The 19661-nt window shown below is 46.6% G+C and overlaps 1 protein-coding gene and 1 non-coding gene across 2 annotated transcripts in view; one reads left to right on the top strand and one right to left on the bottom strand.

The window, feature by feature from the left end:
* MACROD2 (mono-ADP ribosylhydrolase 2) overlaps nucleotides 1-19661 on the bottom strand; it is a 989050-nt gene that overhangs the window by 814248 nt on the left and 155141 nt on the right. The window contains exon 4 of the mRNA XM_056856797.1: nucleotides 1837-1866. Within this exon, the coding sequence (XP_056712775.1) occupies nucleotides 1837-1866 (30 nt within the window). The remainder of the gene's footprint in view (nucleotides 1-1836; nucleotides 1867-19661) is intronic.
* LOC130484039 (U6 spliceosomal RNA) lies at nucleotides 7010-7119 on the top strand. Its single transcript, XR_008933680.1, has one exon. It is a non-coding gene; the product is annotated as a U6 spliceosomal RNA (small nuclear RNA).

Below are 19661 nucleotides of genomic sequence, written 5' to 3'. Positions count from 1 at the left end.
GAAAGGTGAAGAGGCAGGAGCCAAGCGCTTCCAGTTACCCGCCTACCCACAGCTCCTCCAGGACTGCCGTCTTTCCTCCTACTCCATGTAAAAGGACTGTTGGGAAACTACTGATGGAGCCAGCGTGGCGTAGTGGTTAAGAGCGGTGGTTTGGAGCGGTGGACTCTGATCTGGAGAACCGGGTTCGATTCCCCACTCCTCCACATGAGTGGCGGAGGGTAATCTGGTGAACTGGATTTGTTTCCCCACTCCTCCACACGAAGCCAGCTGGGTGACCTTGGGCAAGTCACAGCTCTCTTAGAGCTCTCTCAGCCCCACCTACCTCACAGGGCGTCTGTTGTGGGGAGGAGAAGGGAAGGTGATTGGAAGCCGGTTTGAGTCTCCCTTAAGTGGTAGAGAAAGTTGGCACAGAAAACCAAATCTTCTTCTTCTACGTCTAACGTGTCTCTAGCTGTTCTCCTGCAGACCAACCCAGGGACCCTCTGAAACTTTTCCGAGCAACAGAAGAACTGGTGACCTGTGACACTCGCCTGTCTTGAACAGGCATGAACACAAGAGGCTGCTTTATCATGAAACAAAGCGTGGGTCAATCAAGGTCACTGTTGTCTACACAGAATGGCAGTGGCTCAGGTGGAAGTTTTTCGCATCACCTGGTGTGTTTTTTTTAACTGGAGATGCTGAGAATTGAACCTGGGACCTTCTGCATGCCAAGCAGATGCTCTACAAACTGAGCCGCGGATTCTCATCTTTGAAAGTAACCCTTACCAACAGCTTTTAACTCATATTCCCATCCCCCCGGAGCACAACTTAAAATGGCATCACAATTTTTTTTATATTTCCTCCCCACCCCCAGCCAGCAAAAGAAATAACCTCAGCAATAGATAAGATTTGGCCTGTGTGACCTTGTCTTTACTTTTAAAAAATCCTAATGGTATTGTAAGGAATGCATCTAAAACCTATCACATATTAACCCAAAATGATGAATCTTCAATGCAGTCAAGCATGCAAAGAGAAATGTGTTGACTTCGTTGGACTCTCAAAGCAACTATCCACAAGTAGCTTTTACAGCAATTTTCTCCTTTTACGTTTGTAGAAGGAGACAGATGACCAGGTCTTCTTTGCCCTCAACAAGAAAATGTGAGAACTTCTATTCCAATGTATTTCTTACGTTTCTAGCATTTATCCTTCTTCCCATATTGTTTCTTTTGTTTTTCTAAAGAAGCGAAATCGGCAACAGAAAGGCCAAAATTCAGCTTCATATCCCTCCCCCGCCAATTGCTGGCTCTCATAAACTTTCAGAACTATAATATTGAGACAAAAAATCACGACGGGCTAGGAAAAGGGGAAAAGATGGTTTCTTTATCTCTGAGCGATATTAGGAGTGACATTGCTATGTGCCGGGTTATTTTGTGCCTCACTAGTTCACAGGAAGTAAAAAGCTAAGAAAAACAAAAAGATTGGTTGACAGGCTTCTTGAAATAACTTCCGAACGCAAGCGATGCAGCAGCCAGCACCGATGTGCCAAATGAGAATCTCCTGCCCTCGGCCTCTCCCATTTCTTTTCAAACCTGAATTCTTCTTCGAAGTTTTAAACCTGGGGAAAGGGGGAAATTCCACAACGATGGCGCTCTTTAATCAAATTCAGAGCCTAGGAGCGTATCTCGAACGGACGACACAGGCGATCGCCACAGCCAAATGATGAGAGGACCAACGGCCATTATTCCAGCTGTCCTGCATGGGCACATTTCCCCCGTTCACGAAACCTCCAGAAAATCCTCATAATTCAGCTTTGTTTGGAAAACACAGTGTTTAAGAGGAAAAAGAAGTCAAACTTACCGCCGCCGCCTCCAAGCAGACTTGAATTAGCTAAGGAAGAAAAAGATAAAACAGAAACGTGGATTAGATTTCCAAATATTAAAACCTGTGCCACAGTTGTTGTTGTTTTAATCATAGAATCATACAGCTGGAAGGAACCACCAGGATCATCTAGTCCAGCCCCCTGCATAATGCAGGAAATTCACAACTGCCTCCCCCACACACACACCCAGTGACCCCTGCTCCATGTCCAGAAGGTGGCCAAGATGCCCTCCCTCTCATCATCTGCCTGAGGTCATAGAATCAGCATTGCTGGCAGATGGCCATCTAGCCTCTGCTTAAAAACCTCCAGGGAAGGAGAGCTCACCACCTCCCGAGGAAGCCTGTTCCACTGAGGAACTGCTCTGTTAGGAAATTCTTCCTAATGTCTAGACTGTCTCATGCGCCAGGTCAGCTGTTTTTGCGTTGCATTAGGTATTCCCATGACGAAACACTTCAATGGTCCGGCATAGGGCCCACTGCTAAACAGTGGTGCATCTGCTCACCCTACCGCTGAAAATGGGAGAAGAGCCTGAAAGAAACAGCACGTAGATCCTTCACTTCTGTTTTAGTCCAGCCAGCCACTGATGGAGGTTAAAGGAGCATGAAAATGTCACATGCTAGTCAGGTCCCTCCTGAAGGAAGCCCCGAGGGTGTGCACATGATTACATGCATATGGTGTGTAGGTAGGGTTGCCAGCTTCCAGGTGGGGCCTGGAGTTCTCCCGGAATTACAACTGATCTCTAGACAACAGCGATCAGTTCCCCTGGAGAAAAAACAGCAGGCTCAGAGGGCAAACTCTATGGCATCACATTCCTTGCTGAGGTCCCCCCCTTCTCAAATCCTGCTCTCAAATCCGCCCCCAAATCTCCAGGAATGTTGGCAACCCTAATACGGTGGTGAAAAGTGCCAACAAGTGATCCCATAGGATTTTCAAAGCAAGAGACAAAGAAAGGTGGTTTGTCATTGCCTACCTTCGTGTAGCAACCCTGGACTTCCTTGGTGGTTTCCCATCCAAGTACTAACCAGAGCCAAACATGCTTTTAGTTTGTGATCTCTGATGAGATTGGGTTTGCCTGGGCCATTTAGCAGTGAAGTCACAGCTGACTTATGGCGACCCCATAGAGTCAGAGGTGGTTTGCCCTTGCCTGGCTCCACGTCACGACCCTGGTATTCCTTGGAGGTCTCCCATCCAAATACTAGCCAGGGTCAGGGCTGAGAGTGTGTGACTGGCCCAAGGTCACCCAGCATGCTTCCATGGGGCAAGTGGGGATTTGAACCTGGGTTTCCTAGGTCCTAGCCCGACACTTTAACTACTACACCATGATGAGTGTGTAGGTGAAAAAGATGAGGCAGCATACTTGCAGGGGACACTAGAGGGAATCTTTCCCAAGGACCCCAAGAAGATGGAGTTGACCCCAACCTTAATCTAGTGGATTTTTAAAAAATGTGAATTTATAATAGACGTACCGCAACAGAAGATCATGTTTAGACAATACAGAACATGTCTTATGAAAATGGGAAGGCAAACACAACATATAAATTCTCATTATCAATCTACTGTATTAGTCTTACAGTAAATTATATTTGCACATATCATATACCTTTCTCCTTATTTTCCTTTTCTTTATAAATGCAGATTGCAGTTAGCTAGTGTGTTTTTTTTTAATTAGACCAAACAATTTGCAGCACGAATTCACTGCTGAAATTCAAGTGATGCATGAAAAACACGACTTTGTCTGGAAAGGCCTTAAATGACTGGTGTGTTAAAAGCCACTTCCTCTGCTATTCCATGAAGATCTTTAGCAATTATCAAAGGTATCATCTGAATGTCATCTGTGGGTAGAATTCGGACAGCTAAATGATAACAAAGTCACCTTTATGCAACAGGTTTTTTATTAAGAAATACACACATTTAAAGAATGTGCATGTGAACTAGTAGAAGAAGAGAGCAAGAGTCCAGTAGAGCCTTAAAGACTAACAAAATTTTGTTAGTCTTTAAGGTGCTACTGGGCTCTTGCTCTTTTCTACTGCTACAGACAGACTAACACAGCTACCCATTGTGATCTATCTCCATGTGAACTAGTGGTCCCAAACATAATGCTCCAGTCAATAACATTTCTATCAAAGATTGTTGACCATATCTTGTTTGCCGATAGTAAACTTTGTGACAAACATGTGCTAATTTTATTGAAATATCAATTGTTGCTGCAAGGGTAATCACACTTCTTAAGGGGCAAAGGGGGAAAAAACTTCAAGGTTTATAAAACTGATCATGGTTGAGGAAAAATGGAAACCACGTTTTCTTGATCTCTTGAGGTCATCCGATGAAATCAATAACAATACATTGAGGACAGACAAAAGAAAAGGCATCTTCACACAATGCCTGATTTATAGAAACCGTTGCCCCAACTGCGGAGAGTCACTGGCTTAAGCTGCATTGGGGAAAGATTAGAGAAAGGAACGGATGCTGGATTGACTTGTGGATATTAACCACGGTGGGTAATTGGAGCTTCAGGGCTCAGAGGCAGTGTTCCTCTGAATATAGGGTTGCCAACTCTGTGTTACGAAATTCCTGGAGATTTGGGGATGAAGCTTGGAGAGGGCAAGGCTTGAACAGAGAGGGAGCTCAGCTGGGCACGATGCCAAAGAGTCCACCTTCTGAAGCAGCCATTTTCTTCAGGGGAGCTGATCTCTGTGGTCTGGAGATAAACTGTAATTCCAGGAGATTTCCAGGCGTCCCCTGGAAGTTGGCAACGCTATCTGAATACCAGTTTTTTTTGGGGGGGGTAGAGGGAGCTCTGCTTGGGGGCTTTTCAGAAACACTTAGTTGGCCAGAGGTAGAAGCAGCATGCTAGCCTAGATGGACCTTTGGTGTGATCCAACAGAACTGCTGTTATTTTTTTCGTCCCACTGCTTCCATAGTCACGGATGAAAAATAGAGAAATCCTTTACACAATCTTCAGGGAATAAGAACAAGCATCATTTAGCAGTTAAGAGGCTCATCCTAGAAAAGGGGAGAGTGGAGGTCAAATTCCTGCTTGCCATGAAACTCACTGAGTGCCACAGGGTTGCCAGATACCAGGTAATGGTGGGCAATTGACTGCCAATTAAGGGGGCTTCCCACCACCCCTCAGCCGGTGGGCAGAAGCAGGGCAGCTAAAGGGGAGGCAATTAACATCACTTCCTGGTTTACCCTGGAAGTGACAGGGGACACTCTGACACATTCCTCAAAAATAAAAATAAAAAAACCTCTATGGTTTCCATAGTTTTTGGAGGAATGGAGTGATGTTACTGCTCTGATCGCATACACCCCAGCTCCACCACAACAAAGCTCCCACCAATGGCGAGGGGGGACCTGGCTACCCTACTGAGTGACCTGGAGCAAGTCACATTTTCTCAGCCTCACCTACCTCACAGGGTTGTTGTGAGGATAAAATGGAAGAGGGGCTACCCATACACCAATGAATGAATGAATGAAATAAACACACTTCTGAAACTCTATCCATCACAAAACATTTCAGAAGAAATGCTGCATTAATGACATTTACTGATAATAAACCTACTGCAGATTTCTACTCAAGTCAAGCATATAAAATCATGTGCATAAACACATGCACAATGAGGCATGAAAATATACCAGTATACTCTTGACTAGTATAGCATATACCAAAACCATGACTTCATCTGCCAAGATTTCGCTCTCACGTCTAGATCATCAATCAGTAGATGTCCCAATCAGTACAGCAGCAGAAAAATACAATGGAAGATGAAAAGTACTAAATCCCCCAAAACGCCATCTAAATCCATCATTCTGCCAAAGCTGAATTTTCCCCTCAGATATATTATAGCTTCGGGTCATTTCAGCTCAACTATACACCTCGGAGTGCTAAGAAAGCCTTCCCCCCTGGGAAAACACTCTCAATGTGAAAGGAAATAAAAAGGTACTCATAAAAGTGTTTGTGTCCACACTCTCATTAACAAAGCATGTGCGGATCTTTGTTGGGTGTTCTCTAAGCATTTTCACATACATCACATCATTATATTCCACAGTTAAATTAAATCAGAATAGCTACCACACTGTGGTTAAATACTTTATCTCCAGTGCTTAAAGCAAAGGTGTGAAACAGGCAATTTTTTTTCCTTCCGAAGAGTTGCGCGGGACAACAATGACTGGGCATAGGTTGCAATTTTGCATCAGGAAAGAACTCTGCTGAGAAATGGGGAAATATTTCAGACCACCCTGCCCTTGCTATGATCAGTGAGGGGGAAAGGGGCAATCTATAAATGGTACGTATCCCTCAGGGTATCTGGAAATGCATCTAAAATGGACTGGTGTAATGGTTAGAGCAGGGGTGTCAAACATACGGCCCGCGAGCCAGATTTCACCCTTTGAGAGCTCTTATCTCGCCTGCGAGGCAGCTGAGGCAGCCACCCACCCACCCCACTCTGGATCTGGACCAACGAGGCCTGGCCCGGCCCGGTCAAGTGACATTTATGTCCTATCCGGCCCTTGTAACAAATGAGTTTGACACCCTTTGCTTACGAGGATCTGGGAAACCCAGGTCTGCCACAGAACCTTGTGGGTTGACCATGGGGCAGTTACACACTCTTGGCCTAACCTACCTCAAAGGGTTGTTGTGAGGATGAACTGGAGAAGGGGAAGAAGTTGTAAGCCGTTGTGAGTCCCCATTTGGGAGGCAAGTGGGATATAAATGAAGTAAATAAATAATTTAGGGTCCCAGACCTGGCTACTGCCCTTTGTTTTCTTCTCCTGTTGCCCTTAGAGAACATTGTTGCTGTCGATTCCATTTTCACCACCATCATTCTAAAGCACTCCAAGCATACTGCATGGACACTAACGCAGTTACAACCATTAGGAGGAATTAAATCTATGAGATGTATATTAAAATTGCTGCAGGCGTGAGAGTGGCCACAGGTATAATGACAGCGCACCTGAGATAGACTTATTCCACCACCGAAACCCTCGACCCTTTCCACTTCTGCCCTCATTGTGAGCTGCTTCTATCATTCAATTAATTTTAAATTGCAGAGCTGAGGATGGCAAACTAATCCAACTAAGAAGTTCTGCTGAACTTCACAATTATTCTCAACCTCCCCTCTGCCTAATTCTATCCAAAGTACTTTGTCAGGAGTGCTCGCTTCGGCAGCACATATACTAAAATTGGAACGATACAGAGAAGATTAGCGTGGCCCCTGCGCAAGGATGACTTGACTTTGTCAGGAACCAGAGATTAAAGGTTTCAAGAGCAGGGGTGCACATATGAATGTAGATTCTGCTAAAAGCCAAGGTTTAAAGGAAAATGCATGCAGGATGGGCACAAAGCATTGAATCTAATGGGCAGCGTCTGCATTTGAATGCATGCTTAGATAGGGCCTAATTCCCAGTTCTCCATAGAAAAGATGATGTCAATGAATTGGACTAAATGTGGCATACTCTTCTAGTTAGTCTGGAGCAATTATTACGAGGGACATTCCTGTTTAGTATATCACTGGTATTGTAACCTTTCTTTTAAAAAATTAAAAATTTAAATAAAAGACAAGGCTTTGCTCACTCATACTGTCTGGCAGCGAAGGGCACCCCCCAACACACACACACACACACACACACCAATTTTCCAATAACGCCCCCCCCCCACCCACCCAGAAATTTTAGTGTGCAAACTCATGAGATGCTTGCTTGGAAAGGATGATCTTGAAAAGGATAGCATTTTAAAAGTGGAGCCCAGAATTTAGATCTCCTCCCCTGACACCCCCGAACTCAGAGCCAGGTTTGGGTTTATCAAACCCCAAAATTTATTGATTATTCAGAAAAGCCGAATGCTTTGTATTCAGCTTTCTTAGATTTTCAGAAATTTCCGGGTTTAATAAACCCGAAAAATACTGGGGGGGGGGGGAATGCTGCAGAGCCCTAAACATAACCGATAACGTCATGTAACTGAGCATCTGTTACAATAACAAAATATACTTTAATACTTAGTTCAGATTGCATTGATCTGAAGAGCACATACTGAAGAAAAAGCAATATCGCGCTGATACTATTTAATTGCAAAAAGTACCTGAGAATGGGGAAGGAAGGAAGGAAGGCAGTCCTTCAGACTATGTTTTATTTCATCAATAAAAGATCACAGAAGACAGCTGGTGAGCCGGGCATTGGCAATTTACAACACAGGCAGCGATACTTCCTCTTACATGTTCCTGGAGAACTCTTTACCTGTCCTCACCTGTCTTATCTGTTCTCTCTCTCTCTCTCTCTCTCTCTCTCTCTCTCTCAAACACACACAGATACACACACACACAAACACATACACAAGACTAATGAAACAAAGGAAGCACCGTTTAGAACAAGCAGTTCTGTGTGCCAGGAATGCTTTATAGCAGTGATGGCGAACCTTTTAGAGACCAAGTGCCCAAACTGCAACCCAAAACCCACTTATTCATCGTAAAGTGCCAACACGGCAATTTAACCTGAATACTGAGGTTTTAGTTTAGAAAAAACAACTCATACGTTAACATCTTATGCTCACAAGCATAAGATGATCCAAACAAAGTAAGGAAAGCAATCCCAAGTGCTTTCATTGACTTAAAATTATTTGGCAGAGAATTCCACACATTAAGGATTTCATTTTCAGAACTAACTGTGCTATCCTTTGTCATCCATAAAATTAAATCATGGCAATGACTGACAAACACCATTTTCCCCATCTGCATTCTCAAAACTCTGCAGGGGGCTTATTGTTGAGTTGTGCATCTGGACAATGTGCATCTCAGTGGCAAGTCCAAGGCTAAACCTTCCTTTCACAAATAGACAACAACCCCCCCCCATGCAGTTTTGAGAATCTGGATGGGGGAAATGTGCATCTCAGTGGCAAGTCCAAGTGAAAGAGCCGCCCGCCGCCAGCCGCCCGCAAGCCTCACGCCGCCCCGCTCCGCCTCAGCAGCAGCGCCGCCACCCCACCCAGGCGCCGCTCTGGACCCGCCGCCGCCACCGGCCGCTCATGCTCGGCCCCGAGGGCTGCCCTGCCGGCTGCACCGCTACGCCCGCCGAGTCGCCCCCGCGACAAAGTTGGCTGCGGCGCGGCGGAAACGTGTGCTGAGGCCGCGAGAAGGGGTGGAGGAGGGGGACGGGCAGCCAAGGGGGAGGGGGAGGGGGCGACTCGGCGGGTGTAGCGGGGCGGCCGGCAGGGCAGCCCTCGGGGCCGAGCATGAGCGGGCGGCGGCGGGTCTGGAGCGGCGCCTGGGTGGGGCGGTGGTGCTGCTGCTGCTGCTAAGGCGGAGCGGGGCGGCGGGAGGCAGATGGCGTCGAGGCCGCGAGGAGGGGGCGGGGGACGGGGGGGACGGGCGGGGGACGGGGGGAACGGAGGGGGGGCCGGCGGCTCCACGCGTGCCCATAGAAAGGGCTCAGCATGCCGCTTGTGGAACGCGTGCCATAGGTTCGCCAACACGGCTTTATAGGGTGAGAAGCAATTATTTGGAAATGCCATGCACAGACATTATAACTGCTATCATTTCTCTTCAGTCCTTAGCATCTCCAAGTCAACTGATCTGTGGTATCAGGGCTAGATTAGACAGCTACACGAAATGTCCAACAGCTGCTCCAGGACAGAGGAAGAGGGTAGACACCATTATACACTGGGATAGATCCTCTTCTATCCTACCACTCCACTAAGCAAAGTTTAAACCCTCCAGCCTCAGGAGGCTAAGTTGGAGGAACAGCTAGATTCAAGGTCAGTAGCACCTTAGAAGGGAAGGAATGCAGCGTGGTATAGCCCAATCTTGTCAGGTCTCGGAAGCTAAGCAGGGTCAGTACTTGGGTGGGAGACCACCAAGGAAGGCTCTGAAGAGGAAGGCAATGGCCAACCACCTCTGTTTCTCGCTCGCCTATGAAAGCCTCTTGCTGGGGTCGCCGTACGTCGGCTGTGACTTGACGGCACTTTACACACACATACAGCACCTTAGAGACCAACAAAAATTTCAGGTTAAGAACTGCCAAGAGTCAACGCTCATCAGATCTGACGAAGGGAGCTTTGCCTCTTGAAAGCTCAGACCCTAAAAATCTTGTTGGTCACTAAGGTGATCTAGGATGCTAATCTTGCTGTTCTACTGCAGACCAACATGGCCCACCCTCTGAAACTAAGTTACAGGAAGGCTCTTTGGTGGATAGTGGGATCAACCCTACCATATTAGAAGGCAGTTCTTCATACCTATGTGATAGGTACTGTCTTACACATCTGCTAACAACCTTGATGGATACTTGAATTTTACACTTAGGAATATAATGTTCTGTGTCATTTGTATCAATAAGCATTACAAATGAGGAAGTGGTTACCAGAGCTGAGCTCAGTGCTGTTATTTTGGCCTTGGAAAAAGAAAGAGAGAAGATGCGCACAATGTGTTTCCTCGCTATTGAGTAACCTGTGCCAAACCTTCCTTCTTCACCGCCTTAAAGGAACGGAGAGGTATCCCAAGGAAGAGGACATGGTTTGTCGACATACATCACATCTCACGTTAATCAGCTTTCTAGCCTACCTTACTTCTTCCAAGAAAAGAACTTAAGGCAACAAAAGAAATATGCCGAAAAGCCTTCCTCTGTCACTTACGGGCATGCCTTGACACAATGCTGGCATTGAAGTTACCTTGGAAATTCAGGCACCTCAAGGATCCATCACGTAGGTGTAAATTGACAAATGTGGGAAATTGGGAACACCCATTTGTACACTCATCGTGACGAGAATGCAAGGAACGGGCGGTGGCCTTGAGAATTAAAAAGAAGTCACACATCGAAGCACAGAACACTGACTAACCAGGTACAGATGCACAACCTCCACTAACAATAGCCCACAGCACATAGACAATGCCTCGTGCTGACTCTCTGATTAGACTAAGAAGGATAGTCAGCAGTTCCAGTCGAATTCTCACATTTCTTTATGACACTCCCGGCTGTCCGTCACGGTTGCAACACTTAGCAAAACACTATTAGCAAAACTTTATGAACTCACATGTAAACAAATCCTTGGCTGGTGACTGGGAACGGAGAAGTACTACCAATTACCACTGCATTGACATCGCTTGGCTGCCTGACAAAAAGACTGCAAGACATTTCTTATCGTATTTGCAGCTTAATAAGTAGTATTTCCAGAGTCAAGTGCACAAAAATTAGATTATGGGTACGGTCTACCTGTAAAAGGCATTTTAAAACGTACTTTGGCTTTATTGAGAGCTAAAAAAGATTTACAGTGCATTGCAGCAGATAAAAGGTGGGGAGATACCTTGAGGAGCTGGAAGCCCCCCTCCCTCCCAGGATTTTGCTGTGTGACAAGAAAGATCAGCTGTTACAGAAAGAAGCTACCTACTCATAAGAGGAGTAGAGACCATTCACTTACTCTCTTTACACCAGGATAATTATCAATATATATATCTCCACGCCCTGGCCTGGATGGCCCAGGCTAGCCCGATCTCGTCAGATCTCAGAAGCTAAGCAGGGTCGGCCCTGGTTAGTATTTGGATGGGAGACCACCAAGGAAGACCAGGGTTGCTGTGCAGAGGAAGGCACTGGCAAACCACCTCTGTTACGTCTCTTGCCATGAAAGCCCCCCCAAAAAGGGGTTGCTATAAGACGGCTGTGACTTGACGGCACTTCACACACACACACACATCCCCACAAAAAAGACATGGTTAATGTCCTATATCGGGGTGCCCCAATGTGGTTCCTGTAGGAATTGTGACACCTGCCAACACCTTTCCTGGTGCCCGCCAAGTGTTTTTAGAAAGTGGGCAGGGCCTGGTGGGGCTATTGGCCATTGGAGATTTGATTGGCTATGCAGATTTTTAAAGATGTTACTTTGGCAGTAGCTGCCACCACAACACAAGGATCTTCATGGTATGACTGAAGGTAAGCTGCGGCAGCCATTCTGTGGTTGGCTGCACCTCCTTCAGCAGCCATTATGTGGCAACCATTTTGTGGCTGCGCCCACCACCCTTTGTCAGAGTTAGAAAGGTTGCTCGCAGGCTCAAAAAGGTTGGGGACGGCTGTTCAACATGAATGAGGAATGACATGAAGAGGAAAAAATAGGAGCAAACTGAAACGCTGCCTCCTGGTTTTCCCCTACCCTTTATAAAGACTCCTAGGGCACTTTCACACAGCCCAAATAATGCACTTTCAATCCACTTTCAGTGCACCTTAATGACCGTTTGCAAGTGGATTTTGCCAGTTCACACAGTAAAATCCACCCTCAAAGTGCATTGAAAGTGGATTGAAAGTGCATTATTTGGGCTGTGTGTAAGTGCTGCTAGTTTTGGTATACCTTCATGGTATATGATTCTAGGTGCAGAGTAGGGGTCACTGGGGGGGAGGTAGTTGTGAATTTCCTGCATTGTGCAGGAGGTTGGACTAGATGACCCTGGTGGTCCCTTCCAACTCTATGATTCTATGGTTTGAGCAGGCCAGTGAGAGTCTGCCCGTAGACTCACAGAAGAAGAAGGAGGTACATACTACCTATGAACACCTCTTCCATGTGGAGAGAATAGGTATGCATCTTGACTGGTTTTTGACTAGCAGCCACGGATAGCCCTCTTCTCCATGAACATGCCCACTCCCCTCTTCAAGCCTTCCAAGTTGGGAGCCATCACCACATCCTGGGGCAGGAAGTTCCAAACTTTAACTATGCGTTGTGTGAAGAAATACTTCCTTTTATCTGTTTTGAATCTCTCATATTTGCTCATGTGATATATGACCCTAGCAGCAACATTATGGCTGAAAAAGATGCTCTAGGTTAGAAGTGGACTGACTTCAACTGACACGGGTTACTTTCCCCCCTTCTTATATCACCAATCCACTGTTAGGTTGAACGTTCCACAGCCAGGGTGCCTGCTGAGGATCTAGGGTTGCCAGATGCAGGTTGGGGAAATACCTGAAGATTATGGAGGTGGAGCCTGAGGAGGGTGGGGCTTGGGGAGGGGAGGGACTTCAATGCCATAGAATTCAATGGCCAAAGCAGCCATTTTCTCCAGGGGAACAGATCTCTGTTGGCTGGAGATCAGTTGTAGTAGCAGATCTCCAGCTACTACCCGGAGGTTGGCAACCCTATGAGGATCTCTTCATAGTTAAGGTATAACTAAGCTGTGTAAAATGACATCTAGGCACGAATTCTTCCTTAAAATCACAACTGCTTTTCTGGATCAGATCGAGAGCCAGCAAACTCAATAAGGATCCTAGGAACGAGACACTGTCAAGTGATCTGTGGGTGGAACATCCTCTGCCTTCAGACGACCCTTCCACTAGGGCAGGGTCCTCAACCTTTTTGAGCCTGTGGGCACCTTTGGAATTCTGTCCCAGGCTGGTGGGCACAACATGGCCACTGCACATTATGCCTAACTCCAATATTAATCCCTCAACATTTCAGGCAGACGCCTCGTTTAACAGGATGCATTTTAGTCTGCACCGCCAATCAAATCTCCAGCGGCTAATCAGAAACCCTCCTGGGCAAAAGCTCTACCTGGCCCCACCCACTTTCTAAAAACACTTGGTTGGCACCAGGAAAGGAACTGGCAGGCACCATGTTGATATGCCCATGGGTGCCACACTGGGGACCCCTGCACTAGGGAGAGGAGAGGAATTGGGGCTGGCATGGAGAAGAGGGGTGAGAAAGAAACTGTGTTGGAGTAGGGAGAAATGAGAAGAAGAAAATGAGTTTGTTTGTGTACCCCTCTTTTCTCTACCTTTAAGGAGTCTCAAAGCAGCTCAAAGCAATCTCCTTCCCTTCCCCTCCCCAGAACAGACACCTTATGAGAGAGTTCAGAGGGAACTGTGACTGGCCCAAGGTCACCCAGCAGGCTTAATGTGGAGGAGTGGGGAATCGAACACAGTTCCACAGATTAGAGTCAACCGTCCTTAACCACTACACCACGCTGGCTCAGTAGAAATCAAAGGCGCTTCAACTCCACCCATCAACCTGATGTGCCATTATTTTGTACTGCATAAATAATTGAAACTTGATAGTATCAAAAGAATAAAGATACAGCTGTGGAAAGATATAAGGAAAGTAATGCAAAGTGACAGACGTGGAATTTATCTACAGACAATCACCGTCTTCAGCTCTGGCACGACCTCATACTTCACCAGGCAGACTTTCCAATTAGAACATGCAAATGCCAAATCTTTGGCTGGGAGCCTCGGCCCGCTTCTTGGGTGCAGAGCGAGAGGAAGTCAACCTGCCTCGCGTGTCGTATCCAAGCCCAAACACAAGAGTAATAGTTTGACTTGAGAATGTCTCCAAGGCTGTAGACTGAACGAAACCAGAAACTCTGATGGCTGGTGATGTTACTGGGAACGGAGCCAGCTTCGAAGCTACTGCGGCTGTTTCAAAGAGTGAAAAATATGAGTCAGCCATTCAAAAAAAAGAAGAAGAAGAAGAAGAATAACAAAAGGACTCACTAAACTAGTTGTTTCCAAAATTAACACAGGTCTAGGAAATGTTGGCCCCATTCCACCTTGTAAAATTATCAACTGGAACAATGACAGCTAGGAAAAAGAGTCTTTACCTGTTTATGAACGCTATTAGGGTTGCCAGGTCCCTCTTCACATGAACACATGAAGCTGCCTTATACTGAATCAGACCCCCCTTGGTCCATCAAAGTCAGTATTGTCTACTCAGACTGGCAGCGGCTCTCCAGGGTCTCAGGCGGAGGTCTTGCACATCACCTACTTGCCCAGTCCCAAGCAGCTTACATCACTGTCTCCTCCATTTTATCTTCACAACAACCCCATGAGGTAGGTTAGGCTGAGAGTGTGTGACTGGCCCTTCAATCACCCAGCATTTTATGGCGGCCATTTTTGTGGCTGGACCCACCACACTTTATTGGAATTCCAAAGATGCCCGCAGCCTCAAATATGTTGGGGACCACAGGGTTAGAGTCCTGGACTACAGTCTGGAAGTCTCAGATTCGAATCCCCACTCACACTCTCTCAGCCTAACCTACCTCATGGGGTTGTTGTGAAGATAAAATGGAGGAGACAGCGATGTAAGCTGGTTGGGGTCCCCATTGGAGAGAAAGAAGGGGTATAAATGAAGTCAATTAAATAGTCAAAAAGTATTAGGAACACACACACACACACACCACCTTCCAGGGACTTATGAGGGGCTGTGGCTCAGTTTGTAGAGTATCTGCTTGGCATGCAGAAGGTCCCAGGTTCAATCCCCGGCATCTCCAGGTAAAGGGACTAGGCAAGGAGGTGATGTGAAAGACCTCTGCCTGAGACCCTGGAGAGCTGCTGCCGGTCTGAGTAGACAATACTGACTTTGAAGGACCAAGAGTCTGATTCAGTAGAAGGCAGCTTCATGTGTTTATGTGTTCATGATGTGAATAGAGGAGAAGACTGGAAAGGAGAAGACTGAGAGGGGATATGATAACCATCTTTGAGTACTTGAAGGCTGTCATATAGAGGATGGTTTTCTGTTGCCCCAGAAGGTCCGACCAGAACCAACCAGTTGAAATTAAACCAAAAGAGTTTCCATCTGGACATTAGGAAGAACTTCCTGACATTTACAGTGGTTCCTCAGTGGAAAAGGATTCCTCGGGAGGTGGTGAGCTCTCCTTCCCTGGAGGTTTTTAAGCAGAGGCTAGATGGCCATCTGTCAGCAATGCTGATTCTATGACCTTAGGCAGATCACGAGAGGGAGGGCAGGAAGGGTTGCGTTAGTGCTTGGCTCTGGTGGACCTTTATTGGCAGCCCTGCTATTTTTAAACATAAACCAGAAGCCCCCCTCTAACACAGACACACACACAAAAGCAACCGACAAATCAGGAGCCGGTTACATATATTATCCTAAAAATGTTGTTATCATCTCACATTTGGGGTCCAGCTCTTGACTGTCTGCCCAAAAATAATGAAAGCTGAATCGTAATATTTGCAGGTTGGCCTGTGACTTCCTATTTCCCAACACAATGATATCGGAAAGTATCTGTATAATACAAAACTGCCAAACAAACCACTGCTCCTGGGTCCCATTTATGCATCAGCGGGCCTAGCTAATTTTGAAGCTTTAGATACTGTAGAAACGGTGACATGAATCAAGTAAACATCATTTCTGTAGCTACCCCATTCTCCCATCGAGAGCCCACGAAAACCAAAATAATGTTTTTCAAAAGCTTTGAAGATAAAAGAAGCCACAGCCAATCAAACAGATGAAAGTGTATAGATTCTCTGGAAAGGAGGAAAGAGGCAGGCGGCAATCGTCAAGGTAGAAACACTTGTAATAGCCAAGTTTTTGATGATGCAAGACAGGGCCTTTATCTACTGGGCTGTTTTTCATCTTCTCAGATTGTAGGAGATTTGTTCACGAGACGCCTCACTAAGTTTGCCACTGAACTTCTGTTCTAAGTAGTCAAGTTGCAATATGCTGGTGGTGCAGCACAGAGACCAGGCTGTTTTAATGACACGGCGGTTATTACAAAAGCGCCAAACAACTCTACAGCTGAGTGTTTAACAATTAGACATCCTTATTTACCACTTAATTTGCCCAAAGCATGTTCTCTATTTTATAGGGCTGCCAGGCTCCCCGCCAGGGATAGAGGATGCGCCGCCCTGAATCCCCGTCCCCCAATCAGCTGGCTGGTGGGGGGGCTCACCGGCAGCAGAGAGAGCCCTGGGCCAGGTTTGCCAGCAACGCAGTGATGTCACTTCTGGCACACACCGGAAGTGATGTCATTGCGATGTTGGGGACGTGGGATACGCTGATATTTGGGCAAAAACTCTATAGTAAAAATGACTTCTACCATAGGATTTTGCCGAAATACGAGGGCGTCCCTGCGTCACCAGCAGCGACAGACTAGGCCTGTTTTTGCTGCTGGTTAAGTCCTCCCCCCTGCCAGTTGCCAGGTGGTACCTGGAGAGCCAGCAAGGTATAGTGGTTAAGAGCGGTGGTTTGGAGCAGCTGAGTCTGATCTGGAGAACCGGGTTTGATTCCCCCACTCCTCCACATGAGTGGCAAAGGCTAATCTGGTGAACCAGGTTGGTTCCCCCACTCCTCCACATGAAGCCAGCTGGGTGACCTTGGGCTGGTCCCAGCTTTCTCCGAACTCCCTCAGCCCCACCTACCTCACAAGGTGTCTATTGTGGGGAGGGGAGGGGAAGGGAAGGTGATTGTAAGCTGGTTTGATTCTTCCTTAAGTGGGAGAGAAAGTCGACAACTCAGCATATAAAAACTAACTCTTCTTCTACTACTACGACAACGACGACAACGACTACTTTACCAGTCAGACACATAAATGTGCATACAACATATTATTTTAAATTAATCTGTTGATACTCGGTCCCCAGATTTTTATTCCCAAGCCATCAATGTTAAATATAACCGTGATGCTTTTATTACTGGTCACATCCCTCTCCTTGGAGGAATGAAGACAAGGACAGCGTCATCATCAGCCCAACATAGACACCCTTCGGTTTATCTACAAGACATCACAATGGACATTACAAAAATAAGAAGTGCCTTCTTCTACTACCACGGCAAGTTTAAGATACCTTTGGTGCTGGGAAAGGGAGAGGAGAGAAGCTAGGAGTCAGTGCCAGTAAGAGTTGCCATCTCCGGGTCCGGAAACAGCTGGAGTTTTGGGGTGGAGTCTGAGGAGGGCGGGTTTAGGAAGGGGAAGGACTTCAGCAAGGTATAATGCCAGGGAGTCCACCCTTCAAAGCAGCCATTTTCTCCAAGGGGGACTGATCTCTGTCATCTGGAGATCAGTTGTAATCCCAGGAGATATCCAGCCACCGCCTGGAGGTTGGCAACCCTGCTGCCAGTGCAAGACTTTTGGGCACCCAAGCTCCTCCCTCCTTTCCCCCCACCAGAGGGAGATGGGAAGACAGCGCCCGCTCTCCTCCTGCCGCACAGCCCCAAGGCGTGGAAGTGAGGAGGGGCAGCACCCGCCCTCATCACACCTCGCCAGTGGGCAGGCCAGCCCTGCTCGGAGTGGGTTTTCCTGGTGGTGGGCAGCTCACCTTCAACCATTTCTGCCTTCTCCTGAAATACAATTGTGTGGGAGGCAGGTGACTACAATAAGAGGCAGTATGGTGAAGTGGTTAGGAGTGTTGGACTAGCATCTGGGAGACCCAGGTTCACATTTTCCCCCTCTTCCATGGAGGCTCTCTTGGTGATTTTGGGTGAGTCACTTACCTCACAGGTAGAGTTGCCACCTTTGGGTTGGGAAATACCTGGAGATTGTAGGGTTGGAGCCTGGGGAGAGCGACGTTTGGGGAGGGAAGGAACTTCAGTGGGGTATAATGCCACAGAGTCCACCCTCCAAAGCAGCCATTTTCTTCAGGGGAACTGATCTGGGCCATCTGGGACATCAGCTGTAATGGTGGGAGATCTCCAGGTGCTACCTGGAGGTGGGCAACCCGACTCACAGGGTTGTTGTGAGGATTAAATGGAGGAGAGGAGAACGATGTAAGCTGCTTTGGGTCTCCATTGGGGAGAAAGGCATAAGAACATAAGAAAAGCCCTGCTGGATCGGACCAAGGCCCACCAAGTCCAGCAGTCTGTTCACACAGTGGCCAACCAGGGGCCTCTAGGAAGCCCCCAAACAAGACAACTGCAGCATCACCATTATCCTGCCTGTGTTCCACAGCTTTTAATATAGTAGGCATGCTCCTCTGATCCTGGAGAGAATAGGCAGGGTGTGAATGAAGTAAAATAAAGTTAAAAAAAAATACATTAACCACTGATGATGGGTACATTCCCATTTTTACTATTAGAAAGGAAGTAATTCTGGCATATTTGCACATTTTTATGCATAAGCACCAGGTATCCAACACTTAAAAGCACTTTCTTTCCCCAGGTCAGCATCTCCTGCAAAGCCTTCATAACACTGATCATTTAATGGGTTTTGATGCACAGCTGATTTTCTATCCTTTTGCCCTTACTTGGCTGGCTTCCTTCAGAGTGTTGCTAATGAACAGCACTTAATGAGCAGAGAAGCAACTATGTGCATGTTCTGGGGCAACAGGATTGAGACCCATGAAGCCTGGAGATCTCCTAGAATTTCAAATTATCTCCAGACTACAGGGGATCGGTTCCTGTGGGCCTGGAGGAAATGGCTGCCTTGGGCGGGGGACTCTATGGTATTATACCCTGACAACGTTCCTCCTCGCCCTAAACCCTGTCCTCCACAGGCTCCACCCCCAAATCTTCAGGAATTTCACAACCCAAAGTTAACAACCCTACCCTTGTACAGTGTAATTAATTCCTTCTCAGCTTAAGCATTCTACCGACACTAGACCCCAAAATTCAACTTCTCTACATTTCATAGTATGCTTCAATCACACCCTTTCCAGATGGTTACACTAAAACTTGTGTGAAATGTTGAGAGCTCTGAAAAACTTATTTAATGTCATTGAAGTATTTCTTTAAACTGTGCCGTGGTATCGTGCCTGCACTTGTGAAAAATTCCAGAAGTCTCCAGTACCTCAAACCATCATTCCTTTCCACAGCAAATAGGGCTTGATATCAAAAAGACAAAAGCAGAAAAATAAAGAAGACTTTCATGTGCCCAAAACATGGGAGTATACGATTAGGTTTGTCACAACTATAAACCTTCAAGGAATGAAATTTATAGCTAGGCAATTTTCTTTTCTGTAGTACTCGAGTGTAGTGACAGCTCTCTGTTGGACCAGAGAATAAGTATAGCAATGTTAGCTTTTCCATCTGCAACTGTACCATTCATTATGGTAGGTCCTTTCAATCTAAATACAAAGTACATTGTGCTATATCCTCATGGTTTGGGACTTCCTA

This window comes from Euleptes europaea, chromosome 10, assembly GCF_029931775.1.
Source record: "Euleptes europaea isolate rEulEur1 chromosome 10, rEulEur1.hap1, whole genome shotgun sequence".
NCBI lineage: Eukaryota > Metazoa > Chordata > Lepidosauria > Squamata > Sphaerodactylidae > Euleptes > Euleptes europaea.
This window is presented reverse-complemented; position numbering and strand designations above follow the sequence as displayed.